The sequence below is a fragment of the Mastigoproctus giganteus genome, chromosome 10, assembly GCF_048544385.1.
Source record: "Mastigoproctus giganteus isolate SK-2022 chromosome 10, ASM4854438v1, whole genome shotgun sequence".
Lineage (NCBI taxonomy): Eukaryota > Metazoa > Arthropoda > Arachnida > Uropygi > Thelyphonidae > Mastigoproctus > Mastigoproctus giganteus.
This window is the reverse complement of record NC_143584.1, coordinates 152605248-152628950: the sequence shown is the minus strand read 5'-3', so window position 1 is coordinate 152628950 and position 23703 is coordinate 152605248. Positions and strand designations below refer to the sequence as shown.

General features: G+C 35.9%; 1 protein-coding gene across 2 annotated transcripts in view; it reads left to right on the top strand.

The window, feature by feature from the left end:
• The window catches only part of LOC150079387 (mitogen-activated protein kinase kinase kinase 20-like), a 269330-nt gene that overhangs the window by 21923 nt on the left and 223704 nt on the right, over positions 1-23703 (top strand). For both annotated transcript variants that reach the window (XM_090382216.1, XM_090382217.1), the window contains exon 2: positions 21755-21968. In XM_090382216.1, coding sequence (XP_090238342.1) covers positions 21768-21968 — 201 coding nt within the window. In that variant the 5' untranslated portion in view covers positions 21755-21767. The remainder of the gene's footprint in view (positions 1-21754; positions 21969-23703) is intronic.

Sequence of the window (23703 nt, the reverse complement as noted above, 5' to 3'; positions counted from 1 at the left end):
TTTGCATCCTTTGCCAAGGATTTCTCATAATCTGACTTTGCCTGCCTAATCTCCTTTGTGACTTGGTTACAGACCAACTTATATCTATCATAGGCTTCCATGATACCCATTAATTTGTATGTATCCCATACATTTTTCTTCTCTGCCATATGTCTCATTAGTTCATCTGACAACCATTTAGGCCTGAACCTTGAACAATATTTCTTGGTTGGTATGTAAAGCCTGGTAGCTTCCAAGATTAGTTCCTTGAATGCTTTCCATTTTGAATTTGCTGTTGGTAACATCATCAGTTGGTCCCACTCTATAGAATTTAAATACTGTCTCAGACCATCATAGTCGCCTTTACGAAAACAAAAACCCTTCCCTTTACCTCTGATGGTAGTTACCTCCTTGAGTAAATCCCACTTCAACACACTGTGATCACTGCCACCTAGTGGTTCCTTTATCTGCAGATTCTTAATGCATGAAGAATCACTACTGATAATCAGATCAAGAGTATTACTCCCTCTAGTTGCCTCCCGAACATGCTGGTGTAGAAAACAATCATCCAATAAATCCACAAAAGCCTTGCTAGTGTGTGAGTGACCAACCCACAAATTCCAGTCAATATCTGGGAAATTAAAATCCCCCATTATAAGACTCTGATTTACTGGCCCATTCTATTTCCCTGTACAGTATCTTATTATACTCATCAGAGTCATTAGGCCTATAGCACACTCCTACTCTCAATTTTGATTTACCTATGTCACACCAAACTGACTCGACACTGCCCTGTCCAGCAATGTCGACTGGCTTCACTTCCTTGGATTTTGTGTTTTTTAACTAATAGCATAACCTCTCCTCCCTTCCTATCCTGTCTATCTTTCTGTAGACATTGTACTCCCCAAATTCCAGTTCTGCATTCCTTATATCTGTGTGACACCACGTCTCTGAAATCCCCACAATATCAGCCTTTGATGTTTTGAATCAATACCTCAAATTCATCAAATGTATTTACTAAACTCCTAGCATTGGTGTACACACAAGTATACATGCACCTGTTTCTATTCTTAGCTACCCTAACCCAACCCATGTGTTTACCGCAATGACTTCCAGCAGTCTCTGAAATATCCTGCATCTTGTTTTTCAGGCTTCTGCTCATTCCGATAGAAGCAGTGCAAGAATCTCTTTCACCTCTGCCAGTGGCTACTGTTAATCTATTAGTCTTTGCCTTCCCCACAAGCTAACAGTTTTCCGACCCACCTAACACTGCCTCGATAGCATCAGCAAATATTCTTGCACCCTTTCTATTTAAGTGTATCCCATCTCATATATATGAACACTGTCGATAGATGAAACCACAGATTACATCACTTCACACATACTATCTGCAGCTAAATGTTCAATTCCATTGTCAAATCTCCAGTTCCGACGGCACCTGAACTATTGGGGGAATGAAGACTGCACAAAAGCAAAGAAGTTAAAAAATAGAGCATGGAATTTATTTTGTACCTCCCCAACCACAACTAATATTATCAACTATAAGAAGGCAAGCGAAGAAGAATTCTTGGATTCGGTTTGCATTTATCATAAACAGAAATACTAACTCCAGGTTAATATGGAAGAAAATCAGGTCGATTTCTGGCAAATTTCCAACCACCCCTTCAATTCTTTCATGGAATGGGCAGGAACTCTCTGCCCCTGAGGACTAGCAAATGCCCTCAGGAATGGTTTGAATTTTCCTTGAATGGTTTGAGCATGCTCAGTGCTGATGGGATTCTTCCTCTTGCTCAGAATAATCACCTGAGAGGGCATAAATTCAAATTGAGGAAAGACGGTTGTAGGATAGATGTGCGGAAGTTTGCCTTTAGCCATAGGGTGGTTGACTGCTGAAACAAATTTCCATCTGTTGTTGTAGAAGTTGATAACTTAAATAGATTCAAGGCAGAACTTGACAAACATTTGGAGCAAGGGGATGGGTGAAATAAGGGTGTTTTTTTTTTTTTTTTTGGCTGATACTGTATATTGATGTTGCTAATGCTGTAATTAAGCTGTATCACTGATGTCTGTAGATTCATCCAGTTGTAAAGAAAAGACACACAATTAGCAATATCAGCACTCAATTGTTCGCTGACATTTTTACTTATTTTTACGATGCGTCGCATCACAGTATTTCGAGATAATTGCAGATCTCGAAGAGCACTTTTAATTTAATTTTTGTTCTTAACATTTTGAAATGAATACAATGTTTAATCTGTTATTCTTAAAAATGCATCTTTGATGAATTGACCATCAGAAAATGGTTTGTATTTTTTGAAAGAAGATGATTCGCTTTAAATGATGCTACAGTTACTGCTTTAGATTGTAAATTAGGTGTTACGAAGAAATTTTTTTGTGCGAATAATCTGGATTTAAGTTCTTTTAATTTATTTATTTTTCTAAGGTCACTATTAGGCAGAAAATCCGATTGGTATTTACCATGGAGTGTAGAAGTGCCTTCCTAAATTTTTTGTTTTAGGTATAGCCACGGAAACATTGCAAATGAAACAATAACATTTTTCTTTTATCATTACAAAAAAGTATTCTGGTTCCCACTCTTCATGAAAATGATATGTTTTACTCTTTCTCATAGTATTCATTTTAAATCAAAGGGTATTAAATTAAAATAAAGTATTAGTACTGCCCAGTTATTAATATTAAGTAAGCTAAATAAGAATTGACATTATGCTCTCCACAACGTAACTGCATGAATTTTCACAAGATGCCCTAGGTGGCTGCGCGACAACAAGAGTAGTCACGTGGTTCAACAGATTTGTAACAAGCGTATGCTGTGGGACACATAATAATAATAACATTTAGATTTTGACTAATCTATTTTATATATATATTTAAAATTCGTCGTAATTGACTGAAATAAAAGTCGCGATCGACAAGTATAAAGCAATGTTTAAGCCACATCTTCAATACTGTATATAGGTTTGAAAACCTCATTTTATGAGCAATGTAGATCTATTGGAAAGAATGCAGAGATGAGCAGCAAAATAGTGTAAAGTAAAGGTTCTGATATGAATCAGACTATGTAATTATAATGTGGCATATCAACCTTTCTTTGATATTTCTTTATATGGAAGTTTCCCTGTATTTTTAATTTTTCATGACAAAAACACTTTTTATCATTTCATGATAAAAAGTACTGATTTTCATTTTACATTATTTTTGACAAAGAAATCAAAACAAATAGAAATAATCAAGGCAAAATAACGTTACATTTTTCCCTTGATTATTGGTTACTAATATCAGTTATGATTATTGATAATCAATTATTATTTTTGATATTTTGATGCAAAAACAACAAAAAAACTTAATCAGATTTAGTGAACTTTCTGTTGCATAATTTTTTCATTTATGGCTGATTATTTTCAAGAACCAAAATAGCATCAACCAAAATTTCAAGAAGCATCAGCAAAAAAAAAAAAAAAAAATCACACCATTCCCTCCAAATGCCTGTCCAGTTCCTCCTTAAATTTATTTAACCTATCAACTTCCACAACAACAGATGGAAGTTTGTTCCTACAATTAACCACCCGCTGGCTAAAGGCAAATTTCTGCACATCTATTCTACATCTGTCTTTTCTTAATTTGAATTTATGTCCCCTTAGGTTTGTAATCTGAACAAGTGGAAGGATCCCATCAGAATTCAGCGTGCTCAACCCATTCAAGGCCTTACACACCTCAATCAGATCACCACGCAGGTGCCTAGTCTCCAGCCACTGCAATTTGCAGAACTTAAGCCTCTCTTGGTAAGAGGATCCCTTCATTCCCCTCACCAATCTTGTTTCCCTTCTCTGTACACGCCCAAGCAAATCTACATCCTTCCTAAAATGAGGCCTCCAGACCTGTACGCAGTACTCAAGGCGTGGCCTGACCATTGTACAGAGGGACAATCACCTGCTCCTCCCTGCTAGCAAAATTCCTATATATCATTGACAAAACCTCATGACCTGCCCTGGCAGCCTGTCTGCATTGCTCAGAAAACTTCATATCTGACTGCACAATTATTCCCAGGTCTTTTTCATTTTCTACCACCTTAAGTGTAGTACCACACAGTTGGTACGTTTCTCTGAGGTTACTTCTACCCATATGCAGTACTTTGCATTTGTCAAGGTTAAACTTCAGTTGCCACTTCTTAGCCCATCTGCCCAAATTATCTAGTTCCTGTTGTTGCAGTAGCACACTGCTATTACTGTCATTAACAACCCTGCCAACCTTTATATCATCTGCAATCTTCGACGCTAAGCCTGATATACCTTCATCAATATCATTGATAAATATACAAAACAACAGAGGATCCAACACTGCCCCCTGTGGGACTCCACTAATAACATTAGTCCACGAAGTGCAGCACCCATTAATTGCCATCCTCTGTCTTCTCACACTCAACCATCCTTTTATCCATTGTAGCAACTTACCCTTAATACCATTCTGCTCCAATTTGTACAATAGTCTTCCATGCACAACAGTGTCAAAAGCATTCCTGAAATCCAAATATATGATATCAAAATTATTTTTTGCATCCAGTTCCTTTGTAACCACATCATAATATCCTATCAAATTTGTCAGACAAGACTTTCCCTTATCAAACCCATGCTGTGTCAGAATTATTGCTGCAGTCTTGTCTAGGTGATCCTGCAATGCATCTTTAACCAGTGACTCCATTATTTTACCCGGAACAGAAGTTAAACTAACTGGTCTGTAATTACTCATGTCACTCTTAAAATCCCCTTTTTTAATTTGGGATACATTTGCACATCTCCAGTCTTTGGGAACCTCCCCTGTGTCCAAGGATTCTCTTATAATTATGACTAAGGGTTTGCTTAGTTGCCTTGCCACCTCCTTTAATATAACTGGATAGATCCCATCCACCCCATGTGCCTTTCTTATGTTTAACTTCAACAATCATTAAGCACCCTGCTACAATTTGATAACCTTCTGCCATTTTCAAACCTTAATAACTCCTCATGTGTGAATGTAGATGCAAAATACTCATTCAGTTTGTTTGCTATCTGAGCAGGATCATCAACAGTTCATTGATATCAAATGGACCAATCAGATTCATCCCCTTCCTTTTAGAGTTTATATAAGTAAAGAAATCCTTGCTGTTTTTCTTAGCATCCTTTGCCAAAGATTTCTCATCTGCCTTCGCCTGCCTAACCTCCTTTGTGACTTGATTACAGACTAGCTTATATCTGCCATAGGCTTCTGAGTCGCTTGATAATTTATATGCATCCCATGCATTTTTCTTCTCTGTCACGAGTCTCATTAGTTCATTTGATAACCATTTAGGCCTAAACCTTGAACAATATTTCTTAATAGGTATGAAACTTTTATTAGCTTCCATGATTAATTCCTTGAATGCTTCCCACTTAGAATTTACTGTTGGTAACATCATCAGTTGATCCCACTGTACAGAATTTAAAAACTGTCTGAGACCACTGTACTCACCTTTATGGAAGCAAAATCCCTTTCCTTTACCCCTGATGATAATTATATCTTTAAGTTAATCCCACATCAGTACACTGTGATTACTGCCACCTAGTGGTTCTTTTATCTGCAAATTCTTAATACACGAATGATCACTGCTTATTACCAGATCAAGAGTATTACCCTCTCTGGTTGCCTCTTGAACATGCTGCTGCAGAAAACAATCATCCAATAAATCCAAAAAAGTCTTACTAGTGTATGAGTGACCAACCCACAAGTTCCAGTCAATATCTGGTAAGTTAAAATCCCCCATTATAAGACATTCTGATTTTCTAACCCACTCTATTTCCCTGTACAATTAATCATAGGCTTTAGGATGTTGTTATTTCTTTTTTTAATATCAGGAAAGAAAGAAATCTTTTAAGAAATGTCATGTTGAAAATAAGGGACTCGTTTACTATTACACTGGGGATTTATTTATAGTAATTGTAGCCAACAAAAAACAATTCATTGATACATTTTTGTTCAAAAATTTCTTTTAATCTAATCAATTTTAATTAATACTTGGGGGCTTTGCCCCCTGCTTGCTTTGCTCGCCAACCTCTGCACACATTTTTCTGTGTAAAGACACTTGTTGAAACGGACTGATCGATATCTAATCAGGAAATGACCTACCAGTCAACATTGGGCAAAAGAAAGGTCCCAACCAATTAATCATGTGACTCTTTCCCTGTTTATATATTCATAATATGCATTTATGTAATATTTTCGTATACTATATAGTTAGCATTAGCATTAGTACAGGCATACAGTGCAAGAAAGGAAGCTTATGCAGCATCAGCCAAAAAAAAAAAAAAACTTTCACTTCACTCCCCCGTTCGTCCGAAATACCTGTCCAGCTCAGTCTTAAATTTATTTAGGCTATCAGCTTCCACAACAAAAGATGGAAGTCTGTTCCACCAATCAACTACCTGCTGGCTAAAAGCAAACTTCCGCACATCTATCCTACAACTGTCTTTCCTCAATTTGAATTTATGCCCTCTCAGGTGATTATTCTGAGCAAGAGGAAGAATCCCATCAGCATTGAGCATGCTCAAACCATTCAAGGCTTTATACACCTCAATCAGATCACCTCACAGGTGCCTAGTCTCCAGACACTGTAATGTGCAAAACTTTAGCCTTTCTTCGGAAGAGCAATCCTTGGTTCCATTCACTAATCTTGTTGCCCTTCTCTGTACTCGTTCCAACGCTCTACATCCTTCTTAAAATGAGGCCTCCAGACCTATATACAGTACTCAAGGTGTGGCCTGACCATTGCCTTATACAAGGGGATAATCACCTCCTTAGCTACTCTTGCAGACTGTCTACACTGCTCAGAAAACTTCATATCTGCCCTTCATATCACCCCTAGGTCCTTTTCATTCTCTACCAATGTCAGTGTAGTACTGCAGAGATGGGGGGAAACCCCTGGTGCTGTCCGACAACTAACACAATGCCAGTGTAGTACCACAGAGTTGATACATTACCCTGGGGTTACTGCTTCCCATATGTAGTACTTTACATTTGTCAGTGTTAAACTTCATTTGCCACCTCTCAGCCCATCTACTCAACTTTTCTAGATCCTGTTGCAGCAGCATACTGTCATTAGTGTCCTTAACAACCCTACCAACCTTCTTATCTTCTGAAAACTTGGACATTAAGCCTGATATACCATCGTCAATATCATTTATAAATACAGAAAACAACAATAGACTCAACACTGAACCCTGAGGGACTTTACCAATAACATTAGTCCATGAAGAGCAGTGTCCATTGATTATCACTTTTTATGCCCTCTCACGTGATCATTCTGAGCAAGAGGAAGAATCCCATCAGCATTGAGCATGCTCCAACCATTCAAGGCTTTATATACCTCAATCTATCCTACAACTGTCGTTCCTCAATTTGAATTTCAACTGTTGAACTGAGATTATTCCTTAAACTTCACTCTCCTTGCGCATTAGTCATGTAACTGTTTGACTATATATGTATTCTTTGACTGTTTATCTATTTATATTCACTCATGTAACTTTATGTATTCTTAATGATTCATTCATGTAATATTGTAAAATACTATGTCTATTGAACTGAGACAATGTCTTAAATGTTACTCTCCTTGTATATTAGCAAGAAACCCCGTGGCTTGATATGCTGTTTCTGGGGTGAGGTGTACACCTTAATCTGATTTAAACAAATAAATGTAATTATTTACCTGTGTATTTGTAGTGATGCAATGGCCCCACCCACTTGTACCACGTGACCTGTATCCCTCTTCTCCCATTGGCCTCCCCCACCATGCGGCATTCTCAAGGTGGAATAAATGTCACTATTCAATTATTTACCTGTACATAGGTCATCTACCTGCATCTACTTAGGAAACGGCCTTTTGCTTCGAGTTCCATAATGTGTGAGGAATATTGTTGCATCCGAAAGAGTAGAACTAAAATATTTACAAACTATACAAATATTTACAAAATACTAAACTATATCAGGTGCCTTCTTCAGCTGACATTACAATGGAACACCAAATGATGCCGTGCATAGTCATGTATTACAGAGTGAAGTATGAGGTGGTGAACGTTATGTAGGCAGTTGTCTTTCAGTGGAAGACAATGTAATTATTTACTTGTGCATTTGTAGTGATGTAATTGCCCCGCCCTCTTCTCCCATTGGATCGAATAACTATCACTAGGAGGAAAACTTTTTTAATGTATAGAGAGATGATCTCATTGGTTGATTCACTTAACTCTGCTTTCATCTTGATTTGTAATTTTTCTTATCTACTTAAAGATTTTTACTTTTATTATTAGATGTTCTTTTTCCAGCAGAATTTTTTCCTGCATGCATGGCTGCTCTAGTAATATGGGACCCAATGTTCCAGTGCCAAGTGTTTGCTTTTATCCAGGTTTATTCCTGAACCATTTGTTCCAAAGAGTTATTTTTCATTTGGTTGATCTTTATACTTCATTCTGTTATGTTTTTTTGTAGTTGCTGTTTTGTTCTGTTTTTTAAGGTCTGTTTTAATCTGTTTTTGCAAAAAAAAAATTGAAAAAATAGCAAACTAATTGAAATGCAAATAATAATGAGCATGGATGGGTTCATGAAAGAGAAGATACTAATAAGACAATAAAAGAACCCTGATTTACAAAGTCCAAGAAAACTGACTCTTTTAAAAAACAATGCTAAGATGGAAATATGATTGATTTCATTGAGTAGTGTTAAAAATAAGCTAAGATCTGGGTGGCTCTCCACATGTGTAGAAATTGCCAGCTCAAAATTGAGAAATAATAATGGCGCCTCCTTAGCCAGGTGGGCAGGAGCAGCAGTGCATAGCACACGCTTCTTGATTAGACCGGGGTTCGAGTCCGTGCCCACCAAATACAGAGGATGCGGAAAGGTCAGGGAATGACCACCGCATATCCCTGGAGCAGTATGGCCTTAGTTGCTAATGCTCCTAAAAAAAAAAAAAAACCAAATAACAAAATAACAAATAATTGAGAAATAACGTTTGGAACAATTTAGAGTTCCAACATCATGATTCATGGGTATATTGAAATTAATTTGGCAATAATTTGAATAAATATAATGATAATAATGTTGCTATGAAGGTGTGGTTTTGATTTACTCACATATTCATCAGAAACAAAAAACAGTGATGTTTTCTTCTGGTAAATATGTAATGTGTAGGCATACATTCACTGAATGACATATTATAACAATAATATGAGATTATTATAAATATCATATTATACAATGCTTGAAAATTACTACTACTGTTGGTTTGTGACATCTTCACCTTTTTTTATTATGACATCATAAAAATAATTTCCAGATATATTGAAAAACACACCACTGGAACAGAACTGCACCAAAATGAAGAAAAAAAAAAGGTCGTTATCGTGATTGTTCCCACCAAGTTGAAGCATCACTTAGTAAGTAGAGGTTACTGTGTGTGTATTGACTTTGCTTTAATTTTATTGGCCCTTTAAAATGAGGCCAAAACACTCATAAATGGAAGGAAGGCATAAATGGTTAATGGAGCTTGGAGAAAACTATGGCATGACTGTATCCAAAATTACCTTGATTTAATTTGAAAGCTCATGATATATAAAGAACCACAGTGGAGATTGCAAAAGAGGGCAGCTTGGAGAAGGCTGATGCAGTTTAATTTACTTAAATCATGGTGAAGATTCGACTATCCACCTGAGGACTCTTTGACTTGAAAACCAAAGAATGGGAGGCAGAGTTGAAGAAATGTTAACACTGCAATCCCAAAAATTAATCATTGATCAATAAAATTTTAATGCTGTAGTCCCAAAAATTAATCAATATCAGAAGCTTTTAACGTTTAGAAGCTGCAGTGGTCATCTTTTTTGAGAAAGATGAAAATATGCAAAAGAGCAGCAGAGTTGAGAGGGGCATAAAAACAAAAAACTGCTTACAAATTTCTTACTGACATTTAAATTAGTCTATTTAAAAATGTTAGCCAGGTTCTTTATAGTCTTGATTATGTTATAGTAACTTATCAGATTAGTTAGATATGATTTCTCTTTAATGGATCTATGCTATGTGTCTTCCTTTATAATTCCATTCTTGTCTAGATACTTTTGCATGCTTTACGTTAAGTATAATTTTCCATCACAGAAGTCTGCAGAAACTTGCAGACCTGAAGTTATCTTTTTCAACCTTAGGATTGTCTTTTTAAATTGGAGAGACATTTGCTTCTCTAGTCTGTAGATGTTACTCCTGAGGCCAGGGATGCTCTCATCATGATAGATAGATTGGTGACCTGATTTGCTGCTTATTCTAATATAAAATAATGAATTCCACCAACCCTTTCTGTTTTGTTCATGCTCAAGTGTGCTAATTTCTTAGTTCATTTCATTAATTATGAAATTTAATTATTGTCTGTTGCTATATGGATCAGTAGTACAATAGAATTTCTGTTATCTGGATACCAGTTATCCAAAATTTGTTTTCATGTTTTTCCCCACTAATTTAGCTTAAAGAAATTATGGGAACCACTAAGAAACAAGACTATCATGTGAATATAATAAAATCAAAATTCAACTTACAAGAGTTAATCCATAAGAAATGTCTCTTTGGCCACAAAAGTATTAAAGATAACAGATACAAATTTGAAGTTTATATTATTTATTGAATGAACATTGGCAGGCATATATATACATTATTCTATGCATCTGTCTTGCTTACGAGTACATTTTTGCATCATTCTTTCCGATTCACATATGACTGTAGTAAAAGGATGGACACTGGTGTTGAAGCCAGTCTCTCACTGTCTTTTTCATCTCAAAAAAGGTGTTTTCTATGAAGATATCTCTTCATATGTATAGACTGAAAAAGTCCAGTCTATATGCAGGATGAGGCAAACTCTCCACCATAAGTCTGCAGTTTTCATCTGATTCATATGGACTGTGTGGCCTACCATTATCGTGGTGTAATGTGATTTGTAAGGTTGGGCATAATTGGAGGTCATAATAGTAATAATTGTTTTATTGAGAGGTCATAATATTATTATTAGTATTAGTATTATTAGTAAACATATGGTGCAAGGAAGCCTGAGGCTTATGCTACACCAGCCAAAAAAAAAAAAAAAAAAAATCTGAATTAGTATTAGTATTAGTATTAGTAACGGCCGTACGGTGCAAGAAAGCCTATGGCTTATGCTGCACCAGCCAAAAAAAAAAAAAAAAAAATCCGAACAAAACAATGATATAAACAAAAATTAAATAAATAAATAAATAATAATAATTAACAAATAAATAAAAATAATAAAATGAAATAAAAAATAAATAAAAATAATAAAATGAAATAAAAAATAAATAAAAAGGAAATTAATCCTATCATCCTATGCGCTTCCCTTACCCGAAAGTACTATCCAGATGACCTTTGAATTTCCCCAAACTGTCGGCCTCTACCACCCATGAAGGCAACTTATTCCAATAATTTATAACTCGCTGGCTAAAATAAAACTTCCTGCAGTCCAATCTAAACATTTCCCCCCGTAACTTGAATTTATGTCCCCTAGTTCTAGCATCATTTATAATCTTGAAAATTTTGTCCTCATTCATTTTACTGATGCCTCTCAGAGCCTTAAACACCTCAATCAAATCTCCTCTAAGGTGTCTAGTTTCCAAACTCTGCAACCCACATATTCGAAGTCTTTCTTCATAAGGACGCCCTTTTGCCGATCTCACCAGGCGAGTTACCCTTCTTTGCACCCTTTCAAGAAGCTTGATGTCTTTCTTTAGGTGCGGTCTCCATACTTGAACACAGTATTCCAAGTGTGGTCTAACATAAGCCTTATATAATGGGATTATCACGTCCCTATCTCTACTTGCAAAAGTTCGATAGATCATCGATAGGACACCATGGGCCTTCCTTGCAACCTGTTTACAATGCTCAGAGAATTTCATGTCTGACCGTATCGTAACACCCAAATCCCTTTCCTCCAGTACTGGGTTTAGTTGAACTCCACCAAGTGAATAAGTTATTTTGGGATTACTGTTTCCCAGGTGTAATACCTTACACTTTGTTGGATTAAAGCACAGCTGCCATTTTTCTGACCATTTTTGAAGTCTATCTAGGTCTCTCTGAAGAAGCTCAGCTTGACAGTGATCATTAACTACTCTACCAATTTTAACATCATCTGCAAATTTAGACATCACGCCCTCTATCCCTTCATCAATGTCGTTTATGAAAATTAAAAACAACAGTGGTCCTAATACTGATCCTTGGGGAACCCCACTTCTTACATCAACCCAATCTGAGGAATAGCCATTTATCACAACCCTCTGCCTCCTACCCTGAAGCCATCCTTCTATATATCTAAGGATTTTCCCAGTGATTCCAACCTGTTCTAGCTTATAAAGCAACCGCTCATGTGGGACTGAGTCAAAAGCTTTGCTGAAATCTAAATAAACAATGTCGAAATTATTCCCTAAATCCAGCTCGTGAGTGACCCTTTCGAAATAGTGAACCAGATTTGTTAAACATGATTTTCCCTTTACAAAACCATGCTGAGTATCCTTGAGAATTTCAATTCGATCCAAATGATCCTGAATTCCACCCTTGATCATTGCCTCCATGATTTTCCCTACTACTGAAGTCAGACTGACAGGTCGATAATTTCCCACTTCACTTTTAGAGCCACCCTTATGTATGGGTGATACATTTGCACTTTTCCAATCCAAGGGAATCTCCCCAGAGTCTAGTGATGCTCGCATAACCAGCCTCAGTGGTTCAATGCACTCGCTTGCCGCCTCTCTCAAGATTATAGGGTATATTCCATCAACTCCAGGAGCCTTACTGGTCTGTAGGCTTGAAAGTTTTTTCATTAAATAATCTTGCGAAATTTCAATATCATTAATTACATATTTTTTAACTTCGGTCCCACAATTTCCCATTGCCACAAAAGGCTTTTCATTTGTGAATATCGATGCAAAATAACTGTTGAGTTCATCTGCAACGGCAGCTGGTGTATTTATTACTGTCCCCTTTCCCTTACGTAAAGGTCCGATCTGGTTTGTCCTGCTCTTCTTGGCATTTATATATGTGAAGAATTCTTTATCCCCCCTCTTTGCTCTGTTTGCTAGTGATTTCTCATAAACTGCCTTTGCCTGTCGAACCTTTTCTGTGGCTCTATTACACATCACCTTGTAGCTGTTATAGGCTTCAGTACTTTTTATTGCTCTGTAACCTTTCCATGCCACCTTTTTCTGCTCAAGTAATGTGGCAACTTCACTATTCATCCAACTTGGAACCCTTCTCGTGGAGTATTTTTTTAATGGTATATACGCATTCAAGGCATCTGTGATTAATGTTTTAAAAGCGTACCACAGTTCAATTGTATTCATTCTCTGCGCGATATCTACCCAGTTAATAGAGGCCATGTAGTACCTTAAGGCATCATAATTTCCTTTTCTGAAATTAAAACCCATTCCTTTGCCTTTTACTTCTGCTACCTCTCTCGTCATCATCCACCGTAGAACTCCATGATCACTTCCTGCTACTGGTTCCTCTACTGTCAGCCCTGTTATGTCATCTGATTCATGTGTGATGATGAGGTCTAGGATATTCTTTTCTCTAGTACTTTCCCTGACATGTTGATACAAATAACAGTCATCTAGTTGATTTAAAAATTTTGTTCCCCATGTCGAGTTTCCTTCCCATTTACTCCAATCAATTAGAGGCAAATTGAAATCACCCATAATAAGACATTGACGCTTACTTGCCCATTCCATTTGCATGTAGAGGCTTTTGTCATAGTCTTCACAATCACCTGGTCTATAGATTACTCCTACTCGCATTGTACCTTTGTTTCCAACTATCTCACACCATACAGACTCTATACTAGCATGTGAAATGTCTGAATCCGGGAAAGCTATCGTCGCACTCAGGCTGCTTCTGATAAGAAGCATTACCCCACCACCCCTTCTATCCACTCTATCCTTCCTAAATACATTATACAAGCCGTACTGAAACTCATCATCCCCAATTTCCGGGTGGCACCACGTCTCTGTAAGCCCTATTATGTCCGCGTTACTTGTTTTAACCAGCAGTTCGAATTCGCTCATTTTATTGACGACACTTCTAACGTTACTGTATAAACAATTAAGATTTACTGTTCTTGTATATTTAACAACCCTAACACAACCCTTGAAGTTTTTTAGGCTCTCTTCCCTGATATTAGCTACCCGCTCACGTGAAACATCTTTGCCCCCAGAACATCTAGATAATACGTCGAGTTGGGGTAACAGATAAGAACTCTTAAGGTATGTGCAAGAGTTACATTGACCAATATTATCAGATAAACGCGTGTCAGTATTACCCACATCCCCCCTAACTAGCAGTTTCCCTGAACCTTTAAGGTATCCTCAATAATACTGGCAAAAACTTTTGCACCACCTTTGTTTAAGTGTATCCCGTCTCTACAAAACAAATTCCTTCTACCTACAAGTGTCGGCCATGCTGATAGAAATTTACCCCCTAAAGCCTTGCAGATTCCTTCAAGTCTTGAGTTAATCCACAAGCCTCTTGAGTTAATCCACAATTACCCCAAGAGAGAGAGTCAGAAGTAGAAGGGAATCACCAAGAAAGGGAAGAATGATGATATCCAGCTCAGGACCCTGGGTATGCCAAGCCCATACTCACCAGATGTGAGCCCCTGGGGTTAAATAATCAAAATAATTGATTATGACCTCTCATTATGCCATCATTAATTTATATATATATATATTTTAATGTTGGTCATAATTGAGTGGTCACAACCAAAATAATCAATTATGGATCCATATATATATATTTCTCCTGTCAGTACACACGCATATATGTACAGGAAGAGAGAGAGAGAGAGAGAGAGAGACTAGCTGAATGGCATAAAATATTGATGAACTTCAACTTTAGTTCTGATAACATCAGTTGAAGCCCTTCACTGTTTTTTTTATTTTGTTTTCAGTTTCATAAGTGAATAATTTGCATAATGGATTATTAATCATTTGATTATGTCCATCACTACTGCTTTGTTGTTCTGTTAAGAGACCTCCTTTTTTTTTGTCTTATAGCCCTATAACCTTTTCAAGTGTTTGGCAATATCTTCCCTTTTTTTGTATGCTGACATTCTTTAAAAATTCAACTAGAATTGGGCTTTCTCTTTCCCACAACACTGTGGCCATAATTTTTTATGACGCTCTAGCAATTCAAAGTTTTTTCCTTCCCTGGAGATGATGGATATATCCATTCATGGACTGCAGACTTTAGAATAATAGTCATTATAGAAGATCCAGGTCTCATTACCTGTTATCAGGGCTTTACAAAATATCCTCAAAGGTGTGCTACACTCTGCAACAGGTCTTGGCAGACCTGCCTGGAAAATTTTTTATTTCTATAGTTAACAGTTTTGGGTATCCATTTGCTGCATATGTTCTCATAATCTAATGTGTCTGAAATGGCTAATACATTTCTCTTTGAATACCCTTTTGTGTGTGTGTGTGTGTGTCTTTGCATATATGGTTATCCCGTCTTTTGGAATCATTTCATTCAAAATCTTAGTGGTTTTTTCATTGCACATAGACTTATATCAGTAGTGTCTTGTTAGTATACTTTCCACAATTTTTCATGAATCTGGACTTTGATCATTATTCCACCCTACACAAGAATACTGCCTCCATCATGTGTCCCTTTCTCCGACGTTGGATGGATGGTACCGCATTCCTTGTCTCAGGTGAAATAGCATCTAGAATCTGTTTTTAGGCTAAAATGGGACTAATCAGAGAACAGAACTGTACTTTTGTCAGAGTTCCAAGTCACATGTTCATGGCATCAGTTTTGTTGAGCTCTATGGTGGTTTGGGGTTAATGGGATACAAACCACTGGCTACCTTGCATAGAGTCCACTTGAATTGAGTCTTCTTAACACAGTCTGGTTAGAAATGTTTTCACCTGTGGCTGCAGCAACCTCAAGAGGTGGTTGTTGATGACAGGACATTGTAGGGTTCCATCCTACTGTTAGAGCCAGATAGTGGTCTGTTCTGGTTGACATAGCCCTCAGGTGACCTTGACTAGCCCTTCTTGTAATGTTCGTCTCCTGAAACTGCTTCCACGGCGCCAAAAGACTGCATGATATATCAAGCCAACTTCACCTGCAACTTCCTGGCATAAAATCATCCAATGGCCTGCTATCTCAAAGAATTGTCTAAACAGTGATGACTTGACATCCCGAGTACTGGAGATGGTAGATTGATGTAAGATGGTAGATTGATTTCTATTGGATACTCATAATTTGCATTCCAGGATGCTTATTTTATCAGATATTCACCTTGAGCAGCACTGTTCACACTAAAATGTTTGTGTAAAAACATTTTCTTCTGCTAATTATATTGAGCAGTGTAGCATTATAAATGAAGCAAAGAGTAAATGCAATGTAATACCAACCATACTGACATGATGCATAAAATCTTCAATGCATGGGGAGCCACAAATTCACCATTACATTAATTACTGAAAATAAAATTTTTTGTAACAGTCACTTTGTATGATTAAATGAATGTGGCTAAGCAAAGATGCAGATGATTCAGGTTATTATTTTGACAGATGAAGAAATGATTAAATATTAATATGAATCGGACAAAATAAAAATAGAGGGACATTACAATGAATATATACCATGGAAACTAACAGCCAGTGAAGCATTTAACACCCTTCAGATTGCTAGTAGATGGGTTGCATTGCAAGGAAAATTGCAAATAAATTGATGTATTTGAACAAAATTCAGAAATTTTGCAGAGGTAAAAAAGACTGCCATCATTCAAGTAGGAAAACATTAGGAGTTATTTTTAAATTGTATAGACATTAATATGTAAGTAAAAAAATTCAAATTACTGTAATTTTTTCTTTGATTAATTTTTTCCTGCTTACCTTTTATACTGTGGGCAAATTGCATTTAAAATTGATTATCTGAAAGAATCGGGCCCAGTCATTTTGAATAATTGGGATTCTTTTGTACTGTCAAGTAAAAAGGCACACTCAAATATGAATATTAATGAAAAAATTTTATTTAATTTAACAGTGAACCTGTTTATAGTCATTACTGATATTTCCCAATGTCTCCCTTTTATTTCCAATATGTTTCAGTCCCTTCCAGTCTAGAAGATTAGCTCACTTTTCCTGTCTTTTCTTTAGCACATATAATTCCATGAATAACTTTATTATAGAATAATTTATATTTGTTATTATGGTCAGTCTTCTAAAACTTATAATCATTCTGTGCTATTTTCTTTTTATTTACAAAATTCATCAGTTTTTTATTCATAAAGTCTTTTAAAGATTCATAAAAGCAAGTAGTGAATAAGCATTTCCAACTTCATTTCTATCATTGTGCTGTGCAAAATTCATCATATTTCAGACCATTTAGTGAAAATAATTAGTAAATAATTTCATTCAAATAAATGAAAATGTTTAAGGAACTAATCTTAGAAAATGGCCAGCCAAGATACAAGTATTTATTTCCATTATTTTTTTCCCCTCCAACTAAAGAGGAAATCCTTGAAATGTTTGGCCATGTAAATACCAGTTAATTTGTATTTAATTCCAAATTCTACTGTAATGCAATGTAGTGTAGTGTAAAATTCTTCAAATCTGTATTTATTATTCTCTATCGTCTCTTGCAGCTCATAGCCTAGAAATGAGTGATATGATATTATTATTGAAAAGTCATGTGGCGGTAGATTTTAGTAAATCATTATAAACCAGTTAGCATGTTTAGTGCAGTGTGGTAGATTAAAAAACACAGTGACCATAGTTCATTGAAATTTAGTTTATTTTTGATTACAAAAATAAATTATGTAATAGTTTAAATGCTAGATTGAGAACAATTTGGTTAACTTTAACCTCTGTGCAATTCTGTGAAGAATTTTTTTTATTTTATTATTTTTTAATGGACTATACTGGCTGTACAGTATGCTGCGTTGAGAAGCATTTTTTAAATATCTTTTGTAAATGTCAGAGGTTTCCTACCTTTGTAACTAGCTTATATTTAATCATCACTTGAACAGATTATTTTGAGTGTAAATTAATTTAAGCTGAACACATAGCTAATAATAATATGACATGTTTTTTAGACTTTGCTCTTTCATATCATTTGTAACTTGTGACTTCAATGTATGGCACCTAAATCAAGATACATTTCAACTGAATTAATTTGAATATATATGAATTACACGTGCATACAAGGATTTGGGTAAAAAGAACTCATTAACTTACATGTATTATAAATCACCCAAGAAACCAGTTTGTTAAAGTGTGCTCCATGTTTTGTGAAAAAAATTTCTAATTTAAAATAATGTGGAATATTAGATGAAGAATTGTATAATTGGTATGATTTATGATTAATAAATTGACAAATGTATTAAATGTTAATTTTATACAACATAATGTAACTATAAAAGTTTTTAGTAGATAGAAAAATAAATCACAAAATGTATACTGTACTTAAATATGTTAATTTTATAAGTGATAGGAATGTTGATGCCAGTTCTAACAACATTCTGAATCAATCACGCTAAGGAAATGCATCCAGTTGACATAGATGGACAGTGCAATGTTGAGTCAATTTGGTGTGACATAAGCACTGAGAAAGCAAAAATAAGAGTACGAGTGTGTTATAGGCCTAATGAGAACAACTAACATTTGTAAATCAGAATGTCTTATAATGGGGGTTTTAACTTGGCAGATATTGACTGGAACTTGTGGTTTGGTCACTCGCACACTAGCAAGACTTTTGTGGATTTATTGGATGATTGTTTTCTGCAGCAGCATGTTCGAGAGGAAACTAGAGAGGGTAATACTCTTGATCTGGTTATCAGCAGTGATTATTCGTGTATTAAGAATTTGCAGATAAAGGAACCACTAGGTGGCAGTGATCACAGTGTACTGATGTGGGATTTACTTAAAGATATAATTACCATCAGGGGTAAAGGGAAGAGTTTTTGCTTCTGTAAAGGTGACTACAATGGTCTCAGACAGTTTTTAAATTCTGTACATTGGGACCAGCTGATGATGTTACAAGTTGTAAGTGGGAAGCATTCAAGAAATTAATTGTAGAAGCTACTAGACTTTTCATACCGATTAAGAAATATTGTTCAAGGTTTAGGCCTAAACAGTTGTCAAATAAACTGATGAGACTCGTGGCAGAGAAGAAAAATGCATGGGATGCATATAAATTATCAGGCGACACAGAAGCCTATGGCAGATATCAGCTAGTCTGTAACCAAGTCACAAAGGAGGTTAGGCAAGCGAAGGCAGATTACAAGAAATCTTTGGCAAAAGATGCTAAGAAAAACAGCAAGGACTTTACTTATATAAACTTTAAAAGAAAGGTATGAATCAGACTGGTCCACTTGATATTGATGGTTCAACTGTTGATGACTCTGCTCAGATAGCTAACAAACTGAATGAGTATTTTGCATGTACATTCACACATGAGTTATTCAGGAAGGGGAATGCCAGATGTGTATTAAACTCTGGCAGTGAGCTAGATGATTTTGTAATAACTGAGAGCAAAGTAGAGAAGAAATTGTTGAAGATAAACATAAGAAAAGCACCTGGGGCGAATGCGATCTATCCAGTTATATTAAACGAGGCAGCAAAGGAAGTAAGCAAACCATTAGCCATAATTATGAGAGCTTCCTTGGATTCAGGGGAGGTACCAATGGACTGGAGATGTGCAAATGTGACCCCAATTCACAAAGGAGGATCATAGGGTGACACAAGTAATTACAGACTTGTTAGTTAAACTTCGTTTCCAGGGAAATTAATGGAGGCACTGGTTAAAGAAGTACTGCAGGATTATCTATACAAGACTTCAATTTTACCTCGGACACAGCATGGGTTTGTTAAGGGAAAGTCTTATCTGACGGTTTTGATTGGATACTATGATGTGGTTACAAAGGAACTGGATGCAAAAAATAATTCTGATATCATATACTTGGTTTTCAGGAAAGCTTTTGACTCTGTTGCACATGGAAGACTACTGTACAAATTGCAGCAGAATGGTATTAAGGGTAAGTTGTTACAGTGCATAAAAGGGTGGTTGAGTGGGAGAAGACAGAGTTGTAATCAATGGATGCTGCTCTTCGTGGTCTAGCGTTATTAGTGGAGTCACACAGGGTTCGGTGTTGGGTCCACTGTTTTGTATATTTATCAATAATATTGATGAAGGTATATCAGGTTTAGTGTCAAAGTTTACAGATGATACAAAGGTTGGCAGAGTTGTTATTACAGTAATGGCATTGTGCTACTGTAAGAGGAGCTAGAAAATTTGAGCAGATTGGCTGAGAAGTGGCAACTGAAGTTTAATATTGACAAATGCAAAGTACTGCATGTGGGTAGAAGTAACCCCAGAGGAACATACCAACTGTGTGGTACTACACTTAAGGTGGTAGAAAATGAAAATGACCTGGGGGGTAATTATGCAATCAGATATGAATTTTTCTGAGCAATGCAGATAGTCTACCAGAGCAAATCATGGGGTTTTGTCAATGATTTACAGGAATTTTAGGACATTATATCCTAAGCAGCTTATGCGCCATAAAACCCCCACAACAACAACAACAACAGGAATTTTGCTAACAGGGGAAAAGATGATTATCCATTTGTATAAGGCATTGGTCAGGTCACGCCTTGAGTACTGCGTGCAGGTCCGGAGGCCTCATTTTAGGAAGGATGTAAATTTACTTGAGCATGTACAGAGAAGGGCAACAAAATTGGTGAGGGGACAAAGAGGTCTTCTTACCAAGAGAGGCTTAAGTTCTGCAAATTGCGGCATCTGGAGGCTAGGCACCTGCGAGGTGATCTGATTGAGGTGTATAAAGCCTTGAATGGGTTGAGCATTAGCATTAGTAGAGGCATATGATGCAAGAAAGCAAGCTTATGCAGCATCAGCCAAAAAAAAAAAAAACTTTCACTTCACCCCTCCGTTCATTCGAAATACCTGTGCAGCTGAGCCTTAAATTTATTTGGGCTATCCACTTCCACAACAAGGGATGGAAGTCTGTTCCACCAACCAACTACCTGCTGGCTAAAGCAAATTTCCGCACATCTGTCTTTCCTCAATTTGAATTTATGCCCTCTCAGGTAATTATTCTGAGCAAGAGGAAGAATCCCATCAGCATTGAGCATGCTCAAACCATTCAAGACCTTAGTATGCTGAATCCACTTTCTCTTGATCAGATTACGAACCTGAGGGGGCTTAAATTCAAATTGAGCAAACACAGTTGTAGAATAGATGTGCAGAAATTTGCCTTTAGCCAGCAGGTGGTTAATTGCTGGAATAAACTTCCATCTGTCATTGTGGAAGTTGATAGCTTAAATAAATTCAAGGAAGAACTGGACAAACGTTTAGAGGGAATGGTTGTGTGAATTTTTTTTTTTTTTTTTTATGGCTGATGCTACATAAGCTCATATGCTTGCTTTTTTGCATCACATGCCTCTATTACTATTATAATTACAAATCCTGTAAATGTATAAATTACTTTAAGTAAACATACAAACTTTATGTTTCATAAAAAAGGAAAGAAAGAAAATGAAAAAAGAAAGTTCTTCCACTCCAGGAAAAAAAAAAAAAAAAAAACCCTAAATAATGACATGGCCAAAATTTGGTAAATATTTTTCATGTATAGAAAAATATTATCAACTAACAAGATTGAAATATTTTATGTTATCATTGTTATGTTTTACAGCTTATTTTAAAAAATGGCAGCTGAATCAGGAGGCAGAGAAAATAGTTCAGAAGAAGATGAGGATATAACAAGTCCCTTCATAGAAGTGGATATAAATGATATAGAATTTTTTGAACGCTGTGGAGGAGGGGCATTTGGTAGTGTGTATAGAGCTCAATGGAAGTCTCAAAGCAAAATTGTAGCTGTAAAGAAGCTGCTTGTTTTAGAAAAAGAGGTCAGTTTTAAACTTTAAAAAAGATTCTTTTATTAAAGTTTTTTAATTTTCATAGTGTTGAGATGTGAAAGCTTTTACTAATTAATTAGAATATTTATTTTAACTGTTTATGTAATCAGATTGACTTTTCAATGTAGAATTCCTGTGCTGCATGAAAAGGATATTATGCAGGCTGCTTACCAAAGATATAATATAATTGGGGAAGGACATTACGTGGTTTTTTCCATTTAAGATTATTGCTATATTTAATACCACTCATATACCACATAAAATTAATAATATGGTTTATTAAGCTCTTTGCCTAAACTACTATATATTAAGGTGACATTCAGGTATCTTACTGATATCCATCATCAGACCATGCTATTGGGGGAACAGAAAATAGAAACGGTTACAAATCTGTATATATTACAATTACCAGTATTACAGATATAGTTACCATTACCTGAATATTAATGTTACAATTGTAATTACAAATATACAAAACACTAGAATCCTTTCTACAGACATCTAATACAAGAAAAGGAAATTCAAAGAAGCCCTCTTCATAAAAATGTTCGGAGCCTCATCAATCAATAGAATGTGAGTCGAATTCAGCCAGCAATGTTTCCATCTTTTTTATAAGAAAATAGAAGAAGAAATGAAAAACCAGGAAAAGATAATAGGCCAGATGTCCGGAGGAGTAGCCTGCATTCAACCCCCTCCAGAATCAGCATACACACCAACCCTGATGTGCAGAGTTTGAGATCAAAGGTCACTACAGGCTTCCACTACACAAAAACCTCAGATTCTGGATAGGAAACTTGCTACAGTTCTATTGGCTATTGGACTTAATCCCTCACCTATAAATTAACTGATGGCAGCACCTCTTGCATGTATGCATATCAGGTTTCTGGGATCATCGGCAAGAGGAGCCTGTCGACAGGTAAGAATTTAATCTCTTTGTATTTACCTAAAATTTACCTAATTTAATATCTGGTTTCTATTGTAACAGTAATTCAAACTTAATACTTTAGAATCATATAATTGTAATTGTAATATTGGTAATTTAATATTTTAATATATTCAAATTTGTAACCCTTTCTATTTTCTGTACCCCCAACAGCATGGTCTGATGAAAGGTATCGGTAAGATGCCTGAAACATCATCTTAATGTATAGTAGTTTAGCCAAATAGTTAATAAACTATATTATTAATTTCACCTGTCATATGAGTGGTATTAAATACAGTAATAACCTTACCAAAGATAGTTCTGTCACTTGTTTGGAGAAATCTGAGTTCAGATTGTGTTACGGTAATGAGGAATTCTTAAAGGCATCTGCAGTTGGAAAGATGTACTTGTTGATCTAAGATGGAAGGAACAGTGTTTTACCCTGTTAGTTAATGTGGCTTTGCAGCCTGCATAAATTGTAAACTGAACACATATATTGTTCCAAGCACATTGGTGGAATATTGCTTCAAGAAGCCTGGAGAAATATTTCTAAGATACTGATGTTCTGTAAAGCTTGTAACAATAACAGCATATATAAAATCGTACCTATAACTGACAAGTATCTGTTACAATTACTACATACGTAAACTAATTTAAGGCACATCCAGTGTTGTGGTTAATAATAATTTATAAAAAAATATGCTCAGCAGTAACTTTGTAATGGTTTTTATTTCTGTGGTTCTTAACCTATGATAAACTTTATTATTAAGACCAATAATAAAGTATAGAGACATATATACAAAT